Source organism: Mus musculus, chromosome 11 (assembly GCF_000001635.26).
Source record: "Mus musculus strain C57BL/6J chromosome 11, GRCm38.p6 C57BL/6J".
Lineage (NCBI taxonomy): Eukaryota > Metazoa > Chordata > Mammalia > Rodentia > Muridae > Mus > Mus musculus.
In genome coordinates this window covers 68,587,004-68,600,338 of record NC_000077.6, presented here as the reverse complement: position 1 = coordinate 68,600,338, position 13,335 = coordinate 68,587,004, and the positions used below count along the sequence as shown (strand labels likewise).

Sequence of the window (13,335 nt, the reverse complement as noted above, 5' to 3'; positions counted from 1 at the left end):
TCTGGTAACTTGCCTCAGTGGTAGGGTGTACAATTGCTTCCGAATCTGGCGGATCCTCCTCGGGCTTTCCTCCTGCCCTGGGCCAGGGTGTTTAGTTCTGTGACCAAAGACTTAGCTTCTGCAAGGCACCCCTGTCAGCTAGTAAAGAGGCAACAAGGACTGATATAGGTTTCTGTCTGTCCTCAGGATAAAAGCCATGAGATTTCTATCTTGTTCTTGATCTTCCCAACTTTCCCTGTGCGTGTGTGTGTGTGTGTGTGTATGTGTGTATGTGTGTTCCTGTGTGTGTGTACATGTGCATTGGTATGAAAGCCAGATGTTGACCTCAATTGCTTCCTGTTACATATTTTTAAATTACTTCTTTACTATATTTTAATTTATTAGTGTGTTATATATGCACACATGTATGTATACACATGCATGCACTAGCATATGTGTGTAAAAGTCACCTTATAGGTGCCACGGATTGAACTCAGGCCATCAGTCTAGGTGCAGGTGACTTAACCTGCGGAGCCATCTCTACGGCCCCACCCACCTTGGTTTTGTTTGTTTGTTTTGTTGGAGGTGGGCTATCTCATTGAACTTGGAGCTCACTGAGTTGGCTAAACCTTCTGGCCAGCAAGACCTATTGATTTTCCTCCTCTGCCTTCCCAGCAGTGGCACAGCACAGCACTGAGCCTTTTCATGATGCCCTGGTGACATTTTATGCACTGAGCCATCTCCCCAGTTTTGTCTCCCAGCTACCTGCCCCCTCTGACTTCAGGCATCAGCATGAGATGTAAATGATCAGCCCAGGTAAATTCCTGTAAGGAAGCTGTATATGTGGCTGTACATAAATGGATACTCAGGGTTTCCTGCGTCCACTTTTACATATCTGTATTCAGGCTGAACATCCTCAATTGGACACTTCAAAATCGAAAGGGCTTCAAAATGGAAAACTCTTTAAGCATGGATGTGACCGTGTAAGTGTAAAATTTCACGTCTGGCCTGGTGTGATGGACCACACAAAATTATGACAAATACTGAGGGTGGTGATCATACACGCCTTTAATCCCAGCTCTGGAGAGGTAGAGGCTGGCAGGCTGGTCTCTGAGTTCGAGTCCAGTCAGGTCTACAGAGTGAGTTCCAGGACTACACAGAGAAACCCTGTCTAGAAAAACCAAATATCCATATATTGAATAAAACTGTCTTCAAACTATGTGCAAAGCATATATAAAACAAGTATATTTTATGCTTAGACTTGGGTCCCATCCCTATAAAATCTCTATCTCTATCTATCTATCTATGATAGTATTCCATAATCTGAAAAAATACCCAAATGTGAAACATTTACGATCTCAACTCTTGGGTTTGTTCCTAAAATGGTGGAGTAGGGACTGTGTGTGTAGAGGTGTCTCACTATGTAGACTATATTGGCCTTGAACTTACAGAGACTGGCTCAATTCTGGCTCCCAATACTGGGACTAAAAGAGTCTGCCACCACACCTGGCCCAAGTACTTTGATTAAGTAATATTTAATCTTACGTTAGTGTCCTCATGTGGCTGAATACTAACTGACACGGACAGTATCATGAACTGATAGTGAGAATGAGCGAAGCTCAGGTTCTAGAAAGCATGTGGTCGTGACACATTTTAAAAAAATAATTTTATCTAAGTCAGGTAGAGTGTGGCACACACCTTTAGTCTCAGCACTCGGGAGGACAAGGCAGGCAGGTCTCTATGAGTTTGAGGCCAGCCTGGTCTACAGACTGAGTTCCAGGACAGCAAGAGCTACATAGTGAGATCCTGTCTTGAAAAACGAAACATTATTTTATGTATTTTGCCAGAATGCATGTCTGTGAACCATGGACATGTGTGGTGCCTGCAGAGGCTTGAGGAGGGTGTTAGAGTCCCTGGAACTGGAGTTACTAGAAATTGTGAGCTACCGGGTGGGTGCTGGGTTCTCTGGAAGAACAACCAGTGCTTTTAACTGCTGAGTCATCTCTCCGGATTATAAAGCAATAACTATTCAAGTGTGTGTGTGTGTGTGTGTGTGTGTGTGTGTGTGTGTGTGTACATGGGAGTATGTACACATGTGCATGCATGTATACATGTGTGTTGTAAGCATATTTGTGCCAGTACATGTACCTATTTGTGCATGTGCAGACTCCAGGGGAAGATAGTAATTGTCCTGCTCCCCACCTTAATCTCTTGAGACAGGGTGTGCTTGCTGGTCTAAAGCCCCAGAGATACCCAGTGAAAGGCGTGGCATCTGGCTTTCCAGCAGCCCTGCCAGAGCAGAAAGCTGAGAGTGAGCTGTTCTTAGATGGGGTGCTTGTGGGTCTCTCCCCTCATTGGCTCTTCCCTATTAACCTATTTTCGAAAGGAGAAGTAATTTCAGAGCCAACTTCTTATAACATTTAATGTTTTTAGGGATGGGACAAACTGAGGCTGGAGGGGAAAGCCAACGGGGGGCGGGGGGGGGGAGGTAGGGAGGTGGTTCATCATCAGGAAGCAGTTGGTCTTCAACAGCTGGACTAGGGGGACTAGACCACAGGCTCACCAGGAACCTTCTCTTTCCTAGGTCTTTTCTCTCAAGTGTCTTGGAACATTCTAGAAGCATGTTACTTCCTTACATCCGGACTTGCTGTTGTTCTTTCTTCTTTACTTCTGTCCAGATGTCTGACAGGTCTTGTATAAACTGCTGGATCTATCAAGACAGGGAGACAACATTGGCTTCACCCAGCCGACACTGCCCAAGTCCTAAGATGGAGCATCTCCTTGGAAGGACCTCATTGCCCTCATCCTTGACTTCCAGAGGCTGCTGCATTGCCTCGGTTCACAGATGTCCTAGGTGACCTTAAGAATCGGGTTTAGCAGATCTACTAGTGACTTTTCTGGGCACTGTGCTCAAAATACACGACAGAAGCAACTTAAAGGAGGGGGGAGGGGCGTGGCCTTCAAAACTCAAGGCCCACCTTGGAAGACATGGTGGAGTGGCTTCATCTGCGATGGTAGGAGTGTTTTGTAGCAGCTATTCACTTGGAGAGGGAACCAGGAAGCAGAGAGTGTGACTGGAGCGGGTGGATCAGTTGTCACCTTCAAAGACCTGCACCTAGTAACCTACTTCTGCTAGGCATGCTTTGCTGTTAAAGGTTTCATCTTCCCAAACCAGTGCCACAAGCTGGGGACAAGGACCTATCAAGCCTATGGGTTTAAACCATGACCGTGGACTCAGTTAGCGCAGTAAGGTCAGGGCTGGGACTTGCTAAGAGGTAGTCAGGAATGTATAGGAGGAAGAAAGAGAGCCAGTCCCAAGCAGACCTCAGAGTGAAGCATTTTGCAGACAAGGCTGTAAAAGGCCCTCTGGCAACATCAAAGAGCTTGCCTGATGCTCCCTGTGATGGGGTCCGGTCCTCAAGGGAAATTTAAATTCTATTCACCGACTTCTGTTTTAAAAGCCTGTGGTCAGAGTGACCCCAGATAGACTCAGAGGCTAAGAAGACCCAGCTGAGCTCCACACAAAAACAGCTCTGAAGAAATATTTTCATTCTGGGGATGGAAGCCAGGGCCTTACGCGTGTGTGCATGCGGGGCGCATGCTGTAGCGCTTAGCCGCACACCCAACCTGGTTTCTCTTCTTCAGAAGGTGACCCTCCACTCAGGGGCAGAATGTGTGCTCAACCTCCTGTTTCACTTATACTCTCTCACCTCTTTGTTTGTTTGTTTGTTTGTTTGCGTGAGCTGCTTAGTCGTTTGAATTCCTGTCAGTGAGCTTACATTCCATGGGGATGAAGATAGAGATATCTTAGGACGGGCTCTGTGAAGCATGAGGGGCATCGCCTGGCAGGGGAAATCTGGGCTTGACTTTCCTTGCCAGGCGCACTTCCGGAAGTTTGACTCCGGAAAATAAAACTTGAGAAAAATCCTCAAGGATTCAAGACGCTCAGAGCTTGGAGTAGACAGGGTTGGAAGCTCAGAGCAGAGCAGAGAATGAGCAGGTTGGGGCTGTGAGCTGCAAGGCACCACGTCCCAGAGCATCTTTGGTCAGGACAGCTAAAGGAAGAAAGAGGAGCACACCAGGAGATCTTGGAAGTCAAGATCACCATGACACCAAGACAGCACGTATCCCCTCAAAAGCACATGGTCTCCTTTACCGCAGCAGAGTTTCCTTGATGTCCTGTCAGAACAGGGTGACAACAAGGACAAACAGCAAATCTACCTGCTATTGAGCCAGACATTAAAGGGAATGGACATGTGTTTAACAAATTATATCTTATATCTTGGGTATCCTAGGTTTGGGGCTAATATCCACTTATCAGTGAATACATATTGTGTGAGTTTCTTTGTGAATGTGTTACCTCACACATGAAACTCAAGAAGAATGAAGACTGAAGTGTGGACACTATGCCCCTCCTTAGATTTGGGAACAAAACACCCATGGAAGGAGTTACAGAGCCAAAGTTTGGAGCTGAGATGAAAGGATGGACCATGTAGAGACTGCCATATCCAGGGATCCACCCCATAATCAGCATCCAAACGCTGACACCATTGCATACACTAGCAAGATTTTATTGAAAGGACCCAGATGTAGCTGTCTCTTGTGAGACTATGCCGGGGCCTAGCAAACACAGAAGTGGATGCTCACAGTCAGCTAATGGATGGATCATAGGGCTCCCAATGGAGGAGCTAGAGAAAGTAGCCAAGGAGCTAAAGGGATCTGCAACCCTTTAGGTGGAACAACATTATGAACTAACCAGTACCCCGGAGCTCTTGACTCTGGCTGCATATATATCAAAAGATGGCCTAGTCGGCCATCACTGGAAAGAGAGGCCCATTGGACTTGCAAACTTTATATGCCCCAGTACAGGGGAACACCAGGGCCAAAAAGGGGGAGTGGGTGGGCAGGGGAGTGGGGGTGGGTGGATATGGAGGACTTTTGGTATAGCATTGGAAATGTAAATGAGTTAAATACCTAATAAAAAATGGAAAAAAAAAAGAAAAAAAAAAAAGGGAATGGACAAAGTGTCTACCGATGCTACTCTCCCTACACAGGAGCTTTTTTTTGGAGTTTCAATCAACCGTGCTACCTCGAGGACTGGGGAGATGGCTCAGTTGGTAAGGTGCTCGCTATTCAAGCGTGAGGATCCATGTTCAGAACCCTAGCTGTGGCTTTCCCTGGAAATGTAAGCAGTTGAAAACTATTTCTGAACATCAACTGAAGGGTAGATGCAGTCAGCTTTTGGAGAAGGAACCCAGCTTGGCCCCAGGGCCACACAGGTGAAGGCAGCAGTTAGGCTCAGTCTCATACCGCCTCCCTCACACAACAGACTCTGAGTTGCCACACGTGGCCAACAAGACTGTTCTGAATAACCAATGAGTTCAACATTGGGTCCCTACTTTTGCCCTGTGGTTTGAAGCTAACAAGGATTCCGGGTGCTAATGCGGTAGGTCTCAATGTGTGGAACCCTGATCCGCAGTGTAACGTGGGCAATTACTAACTATGTAAGTCCATGGGTTCTCATCCGAGATTCCCCAGTCCCACCACTAGGTGATCCTGACACTGAATTATTTGAGGGCTACAACTCTGCCTAATTCACTCCTTCAGTTTGCCAATTCAGAACCTCCTTGACCCTGCCGCCCTGCTGGACCCAGCTCCGCATCCACTTACCATGTCTAGTTGTTTGTGTGTGTCCTCCAGGGACACTTGGGTGGATTCCTTCAGTTGCTTGCTCACGATCTGGAAGAGGTTCAGCGTCGCCATCTTAATGGTGCCAAGCAGGAGGGTCTTCTTGGCCGCCGTGTTTTGGATGTGTGCCCAGCGAGATTCCTGGGGAGAGATGTGGTGGCAATGTGTGTAAGTGTAACCGGGGAGGCGGAGACTCTCTGACTCTCTCTCTCTCTCTCTCTCTCTGTGTGCACACATGCAGAAATATAGCCAGGAACCCCCACCCCCACCAGCCCTATACTGGGCCCAAAGCTTACCCAAAAGATGACATCACTGCGGGCCCGGTCGAAGCGCATCTGCAGGCGGGCCAGCTCGTTGTTGTGCTGAAGAATCTCATCGTCCTTCTCCTCCATGTAGCGGGCCAGCCGCGCCTTGGCACGTTCAATCTTCTCCTGGCCTTCTTGAGCCGACTGCATGAGGTCATGGTGCATGCTCACCAGGGTCTTGTAGCGGGCAATCACCTCGTGGATCTCTTCAAACTGAGGGATCAGTGGGCTTGGGTCACTGAATAGCTGGCTTCCGAGGGCCATCTATGCAGCCATCTCAGCCCATAACCTCTGGCCTGGACATCTGGAAACCAGGGCTGGCAAGCCACAGCCATAAATAGGTATTGTGAGAATGTTGGCTTCTCTTGAGTTTATATGGGCTATGCCCCAGATGTGGGAGGATTGCACAGCTGGACCTGATGTTTCTAATGCCAGCCGCATATCAGAACCAGCTGAGGACCCTTTAAAAAAAGATACTTAACCAAGCTTCAATCCCAGAGATTCAGATTATTAACTTGTTTTACAGGGGCCCTTATCGAATTAAAATTTTGCAAGATAGCTCTAGGTAGCTCCAGGCTGAGCTAGAATTAAGAATTGCTGATGGGAAAGCACTTTGCCTCCTAAGGCAATCCTATACATCAAGAATGTTCCAGAAGCCATTCACAGGCCAGGAGCTATGCTAAAAGGCTAGTGACAGAGCAGGAGATAAGAAAGCCAGACCCCATTCTTTTGAAATTTATAGCCTAGGGGGTGGTTGGGTACAGGGAGGATAGACAGTGATAAACCATCTTTAGGACTGGGGGGTGGGGCTGCACAGGGCCCAGACACTAATTCCCTTAAGCCTTTGTTCATCATCTGTATCAGAAGTGGTGCTGAAGAGGGGTAAGCCAGTGAGGTCAGGGCCCAGAAGCACAGAGTTTGCCCAGCAAGCATATCTATGGAGGGCAATGTGACCTCCAGTTTCACGGCACCAGTGCATCTCCCCAGGGGCTATGGCAGCGTGCCTGCTCAGGGACTCTCTGGGCATATCATAACAGTTGGTGGTGGCAGATTGGTGTCCAGGAACCGTCCTGCTCCTGTTTTTCCAAATGTGCTTCTTGAGGAAGACCACTCCAGCCAGTGGTAGAGGAGGTGGGAACAGCCAGAAAAGTATTTTGGGGAGACAGGAAGACTGACATGAGGCTAGCCAGGCAGAGGCAGGTGGAGACCAGAGGATTCCGAGTCCAAGGCCTGCCTGGGCTAGATAGTGAGTGAGTCTGAGACCAGTCTGGATAACTTAGTAAGATCCTGTGTCAAACTAAAATAAGGGCTGGGGTGCAGCACAGTGGTAGAGTGTTTACCTAACACATACGAAGACCTGGGTTCAAGTGCTGGTAACACACACACACACACACACACACACACATACAGAGAGAGAGAGAGAGAGAGAGAGAGAGAGACAGAGACAGAGACAGAGACAGAGACACAGAGAGACAAAGACAGAGACAGAACACGCCAGAAAACTAGGGAGAGTATGAACATTACCCATGAAGAGTTTTTGTCTTAAGAGGCAGAGAGCCCATGTCCTGTCTCTATTACCTACAGTTCTTTCAGCAAACACCACTGGCAGACAGAAGTTAGAATGAATGGGTTCAATCAGAGCTACCAGGAAGGAATTTGGCAATTCTATTCTGATGTCAAAAGCCTCAGGTGCCAGCTTAAAGAGGCCCCTGCTTGTCCAAAGAGGGAACAATTTGAGCATCAATGAGAATAAATACAAAAGGTTGAAACATGGATTTAAATCCATGAGTTCATGACACAAAAGGCCATGTTTGGAGGCTGCTGACAAGCTAATTTATTATTCTGAACACTATAAAGAATCAAGAGTTTGATGTGGGCATGGCAGTCCCAGCACTTGGGAGGCAGAGAGAGAGAGGAAGATCTTGAATTTGAGGCTAGCCAGGAGTAGATAGTGAGACACTGACAAAAAAGAAAAAAGAAAAAAAGAAAAAGAAAGGAAGAAAGGAAGGAAGAAAGAAAATTGAAAAAAGACAAGTCATAGAGAAATATATATGGACAGCTGATACATGACAAAATAAGAAAAACAGTCATGAAAATAATAAATTTAAATGCTATGATACAGGTGATCCCTGAAGAGAGGAAAGAAAGATTGAAATTTGGAAGGACATATAAGGGGCTTAAGTTCCCAGTAGTGTTTTATTTCAGAGGAAAAAATAGAAAAAGAAACCAGGAAAATATTAAGATTAGACAAAGCCTTGTCTGAGTTCTTGAAAGGTTAAGTTTTTCTCTATGCTTTGCAGTATAGGGGACAGAGAGGGAGAAAAGGGATCAGGAGAGGGGCGGGGAGGAGGAGAAGGAGAGGAAGAGAAAGAGGAGTGGGGGGAGGAGGCTGTAGAATGTAAAAGGGCAAAGGGCAGAGGTAACACAGCTGAAGCACGCAGTGCGAGGAATGAGGAAGGGGCAGGGGTTAGATTCCAGAAATACGTAAGAAGCAGACTGGACCATATCTGATTGATGGCTTCAGGTCTGGGTTGTGGGGGAAGGATGAAGCACAGTTATGGTGGGACTGTAGTCTGAGGCACAATCCGTCTTGCTTAAGGAAGAATTTGGGAAGAGGAAACCCCAGAGGGCCCTGGGAAGGAGGGAGGAGGTGTCACAGGAGCAATGGCATTATATGTTGCAAGAGGTGCTGCAGGAAGAGGGCTAAAAATTCCTGGGTCGGGTGACAGGTCCTGTAGAGACACAGGGTGCTTACGGCCTGGAGGGGCCCTCAGAAGAGTGGAGAAAATAGCGAGCTCTGCCATTTCCAAGCTGTGAGACCCTGGGCAGGTGTCTCCCATCTCCTTCATTCCAGGGATGGCCTCTGTAAACTCCCAGTCAGCCTGTATCGTATACTAAGTGCTCCTGGTCTTTGGAGGGTAGGTACTTTTCCACTTTCCCTTTCTCTCAACTCTAACACTCTCTCTCTCTCTCTCTCTCTCTCTCTCTCTCTCTCTCTCTCTCTCTCTCTCTCTCAGACATACACAAACACAGATGTAAACACACAACCCACATATAGAGGTATGGATGTGCACAGCCTCCTGCTTTGAGAGCCCCACCCAATCTCATAGTAGGTGGGGTGGTTGGAGGGGGCTTGGCCATCCATCTCCCAGGGCCACTGCCCCTCCCCAGATCAGGATAACTATTCCAAGGGCCCCTAAACCCTAGCCAGCTGGAGCTGAACTCTATTCCATTAACTTGAAGGGTTCTGACAAAGGGCCCTGTGGTGTGGTGCCTCCAGCCCTGGGACCCACCTCAGAGTTCTCCACCACCTTCTCCAGGTACTTGTTGAAGATGGCGTAGTCTTGCAGCTTGACACTCAGCTTCTGGTGTTCCAGCCTCAGCGCCATCATCTCCTGCTTGGCCTTGGCCAGCTCCCGCAGGCGCAGTCGCTTCAGTTCACGCTCCTTGTTGGCTTTTTTTAGGGCTCGGATCCGTTTCTGGTCGTTCTCCTGGGATGAGGAAGGCGTGTAAATCAGGCAAGCTGTTCGCCCTTTCCTCCCGAGACCCTGGCCTACCTGGGGCTGGTGATAGATACCCTTTGCCCCTTCTGTCTGCTGAGCTCAGATCACCAGAGGGCAGGCAGAGCTTGCTGGGTTGCCCATGTTGGAAACGGGGTGTGAAAGAAAAGGACTTGGTGAGGTTTTCGTTAAGTGAAGGGACTTAGTAAAGCTGAGGGGCTTCTGTGGCCTGAGGAGGCTGTGAGTTCAGTAATTCAGCTCAAGGTCAAGAGGTGGCCTTAGGAAGGACAAGCAGGAAATTCTGCTTCTGTGGGAGTTTGTCTCTGGGCTTCATAGGGGGGCGGGGATGGGAAGAGAACACACAGAAAGAGGGAGGTGGAGGAAGATCAAGCTTGCATCCAAGAAAGCCAACAAAGACTGAGTGGAAGCAGGAAGCCTTTGGCAGAGCTTTTGCGCTTTCTGATTTTAGTGGTGGCCATTTGTCACAGGGCAGATGGCTCAGCCGGGACTGGGAATTCCACATGGTCTCCTGATTTGGTACATAGTACCTCTGTTTCTCCAGCTGTTCGCTGAAAGGTGGTAGCCCTCTCTTCCTACAAAGTCCATGACAGTAGTAATGGAACCATATGTTAAATGCTTCTGACAGTCCAGACTGGCATCGACCAGGGCTAGAGGAGATGACAGTGGTAACTGAATTCTGCACGCAGGAGGGATGAGGCTCAGCTACTGACCCTGCCTCTTCTTTCTGCAGCATCAGGACCAGTGCAAGTCAACCCCTTGCACTTGACCAGGTGTCACCAGGTGTCTCTTTTCTCCTGTCATGGGCCCCCATGATTCCTCATGGATGAACAAGGATAGTGGGGACATTTAGGGGGGATGGAGAGACGCACCAGATATGTGCCCTGCTCCAAAGCACCAGAGAGGCCCGGGGAATCCCAAATCAGTCATATATGAATCACCTAGAAAGTTTTTAAACACCTATAGGTGTCTGGTCTCAACCTGAGACCTGCTAGAGGCAGAAGAAGGAAGAAGTTACCAGCGTCTGTATTTGTGAAGAGTACCATGAGATTCCACAGCTTCTGACTTCCTGGAAGTCATTTGGAGAGTCCTTCACTCTCAGACTTCCTGTCCTCTTCAATACTCCATCAACTTTGCTCTGGTCCAGGAGGACTGTATCTCAGAACACTGACATCCCTGCTCTGCCCAGTTGTGCATAGAATGAGGGACCTTACAAGTAGGGTTCCTCCAGGAGAGGGCAGCAGTGAGCCCTCCTTGCAACAGCTCCCAACTCCTCAGGACTTCTCTACTGCTGGTCCTGGAGCATTGCTGGCCAACAAGTCTGAGTGAGGCTTTTGTTTTGTTTACATTGTTATTTATTTTTGTGTATGCACGTGTATGCCTGTGAACATGCTTCAGTGCACGCCCAGAGATCAGAGGAAAACTCGGGGGGAGTCAATTCTCTTTTTTTTCTAACATGCAAGTACGTCCCAGGGGGTCTAGCTCAGGCTCTCAGCATTGGCGGTAAGTGCTTTCACCTACGGAGCCATCTTGCCAGCTCAAATCATTCCTCTAAGTACTGATGAAGAGGGCCATCCTCTGAGCCAAACTGCTGTCATCTCTAGGGCCCAGCCACAGAAGATCCATCACAGCTGGGCTGGCTGACTGTTGGTGCTCCCTCATTGTAAGGGGTGGGGAAGGACCAGGGGACCCTCACTTGAGTCCTCAGCCACTCCTTCCAACCAGTTGGATGCAAGTGTGCCTTAGTTGCGTGTGTCCCTAGTGTCTCTGGGAGGCGTTAGAGTGTACCTGGAGAACAAGTACCTGGAGAAGGTGGTGGAGAATTCTGAGGTGGGTCCCAGGGCTGGAGGCGCCACACCACTGGGCCCTTTGTCAGAACCCTTCAAGTTAATGGAATAGAGTTCAGCTCCAGCTTCCCTATAGGTGGGGAAGAACTAGGGGAGAGGCGACATCTATGTAAGCATGGAAGCCATCATCCGCGCTGTACAAATCTTCCAGTGTGGCTGCTTTAGCACACTTTCGCACACATTCTTGCTCCTGCTTATCACTACCCATTTGTACTCATTGGTTCCTCCAGATCACTGAGATCTTAGAAGGAAGAAAGGGGGCATTGCTTAACTCCCTAACCCAAGGTCAAGATTCTTGAGTCTCTTACTAGTCTTTTTGTTTCATGGTCCTTCATTGCAATGGTTTCCTGCCTTCATCTGTCCCTTGCTTTCAATGCAAGGACAAAGAGGGAGGGATACAGTGAGGGAGTGACCAAGCCCCTGACTCACTTCTGTATCCATCAGATCCACTCGTCCACCCAGCCACCTGGGTACTGGCAAGGAAACAGGAAAGGGTCAAGTAGAGAGAAGAGACTGGCAGGTAAACGGGACATCTCAGATAGAGGTAGATAGAATATAGAAGATGCCTGGGAAAGATCAGGCACTCCTGGACCAGGGAAGACACCTTTAATCCCGGAGGTCGGGAGCGTGGGGAGCCCACAAAGTCAAGTAGAGGGGAAGAACCACCTGGCCCAGTGCAGTGTAAAGTCTCTGCCTTCTGCAGGTCACCCCACTTCATACCTGGATGAATTGCTCGAACTTCTGGATATGGGCCTTCAGCTGCTCTTCCTTAATACCTAGTTCTTCCCAGCGCAAGTTCAGCGTTTCCATTCTCCGTTGGAATGCCTGTAGGGCATGTGAGAAGGTGAAAGTCAGAGAGCCAGCCACCTGACATGGGCTCTCAGAAAGAGTCTAACATCATTTGCCCAAAGTGTTTTTTTATCCTTTAGCCTGGGGGGCTCTTGGAACGCTGATGATGTAGCTCAGTGGAAAAGAAGTCGCTAGGAGTTAAATCCCCAACTCTTCAAATGAAACGTAGTTACAGAAGGACTTGTAGTTTGCACTCTCTATCCTGTACAGAGATCCTAGTATAGTATCCCATGACCCTAGTTCCCCCAAGACTCAGACCCTTTCTGTTCTTTGTGGAGGAAAGAGTCCAGAACCAGTTGTAGCCACCCTACCCCCAAAGCGAGGGCCCACCATCCATTAACCTCGAGCCTCAGCCAATCCATTCCCTACCCTGAACCCCTACCCTTATCACCCCCAACTCCCCACCTCACCTCCTTCTTATGTTCCATGGCCTCCTGCATGATCTTGGCCTCTTTCTTCTTCTCCAGGAGCTGGATAGATGGGGAGTCTGACTGCTCCTCAACATTTGGGAACTTCCTGCCCGAGAACAACGAAAAGGGAACAGGACCCTCTGAGAGGCAGGAGCAGGATCGGGTAGGGAGCACCTCAGAGATGGATGCCCATGGGAAGGAAAAGAGGTCTCCACTCTCACCTTAATGAAAGGAGCTGTGTGAGAAGAGAGAGATCTACGAGGGCTTTTTGGGGGCGATTGAGTGATGGGGGCCCAGAGTCAGGGTGGAGTTGGGTCATGGGGTAAGGCAATTAGGAGCACTGGGCTGTAGGAGAGGAAAGACCTGGCAGCAGAGCATCATCATGAGGGTAAGAGTGGTCCCAAGCTCAGAGGCGAGACAGACAGGCTATATACCAAGCACTTACTGCAGCAGTTGAAGCAGCCGCTCCCCATACTGTAGCCGGAAGTATTCGGCCAAGTCCTCCTCTTCCATCATGCCCAAACTCATGGTGGCAGCTACCTAACAGCCCCGGTGGCCTACTTTTCAAAGTGAAATGGTGAGTGACAGTGCCACAGGGCACTCAGGGGTTAGTGGCTGGATTCTCGGTCTCCTCTCCTCCTGCTGCTTTCAAAGTCCCACAGAGAGTGGGTAGCTGAGAGACACAGCAGAAACCAGCTAGAGGCTGCTTTAGTATGTTGTGCTCTTGCGGTGATAGGAG

General features: G+C 48.8%; 1 protein-coding gene across 2 annotated transcripts; it reads right to left on the bottom strand.

The window, feature by feature from the left end:
- Positions 1-2,387: 2,387 nt before the first annotated feature.
- Positions 2,388-13,302, bottom strand: Ccdc42 (coiled-coil domain containing 42). 2 transcript variants are annotated; one of them, NM_177779.3, is made up of 7 exons: positions 13,042-13,302; positions 12,597-12,702; positions 12,058-12,162; positions 9,266-9,463; positions 5,964-6,185; positions 5,650-5,808; positions 2,388-2,689 (listed from the first exon to the last, which is right to left on the bottom strand). In NM_177779.3, the coding sequence occupies exons 1-7, from the start codon at positions 13,122-13,124 to the stop codon at positions 2,612-2,614; spliced, it is 951 nt and encodes a 316-aa protein (NP_808447.2). In that variant the 5' UTR covers positions 13,125-13,302; the 3' UTR covers positions 2,388-2,611. The 2 variants fall into 2 exon arrangements, with proteins under 2 accessions (NP_808447.2, XP_006533546.1); XM_006533483.4 differs by lacking the exons at positions 12,058-12,162; positions 12,597-12,702; positions 13,042-13,302 and adding an exon at positions 9,550-9,764.
- Between the last annotated feature and the right edge of the window lie 33 nt (positions 13,303-13,335).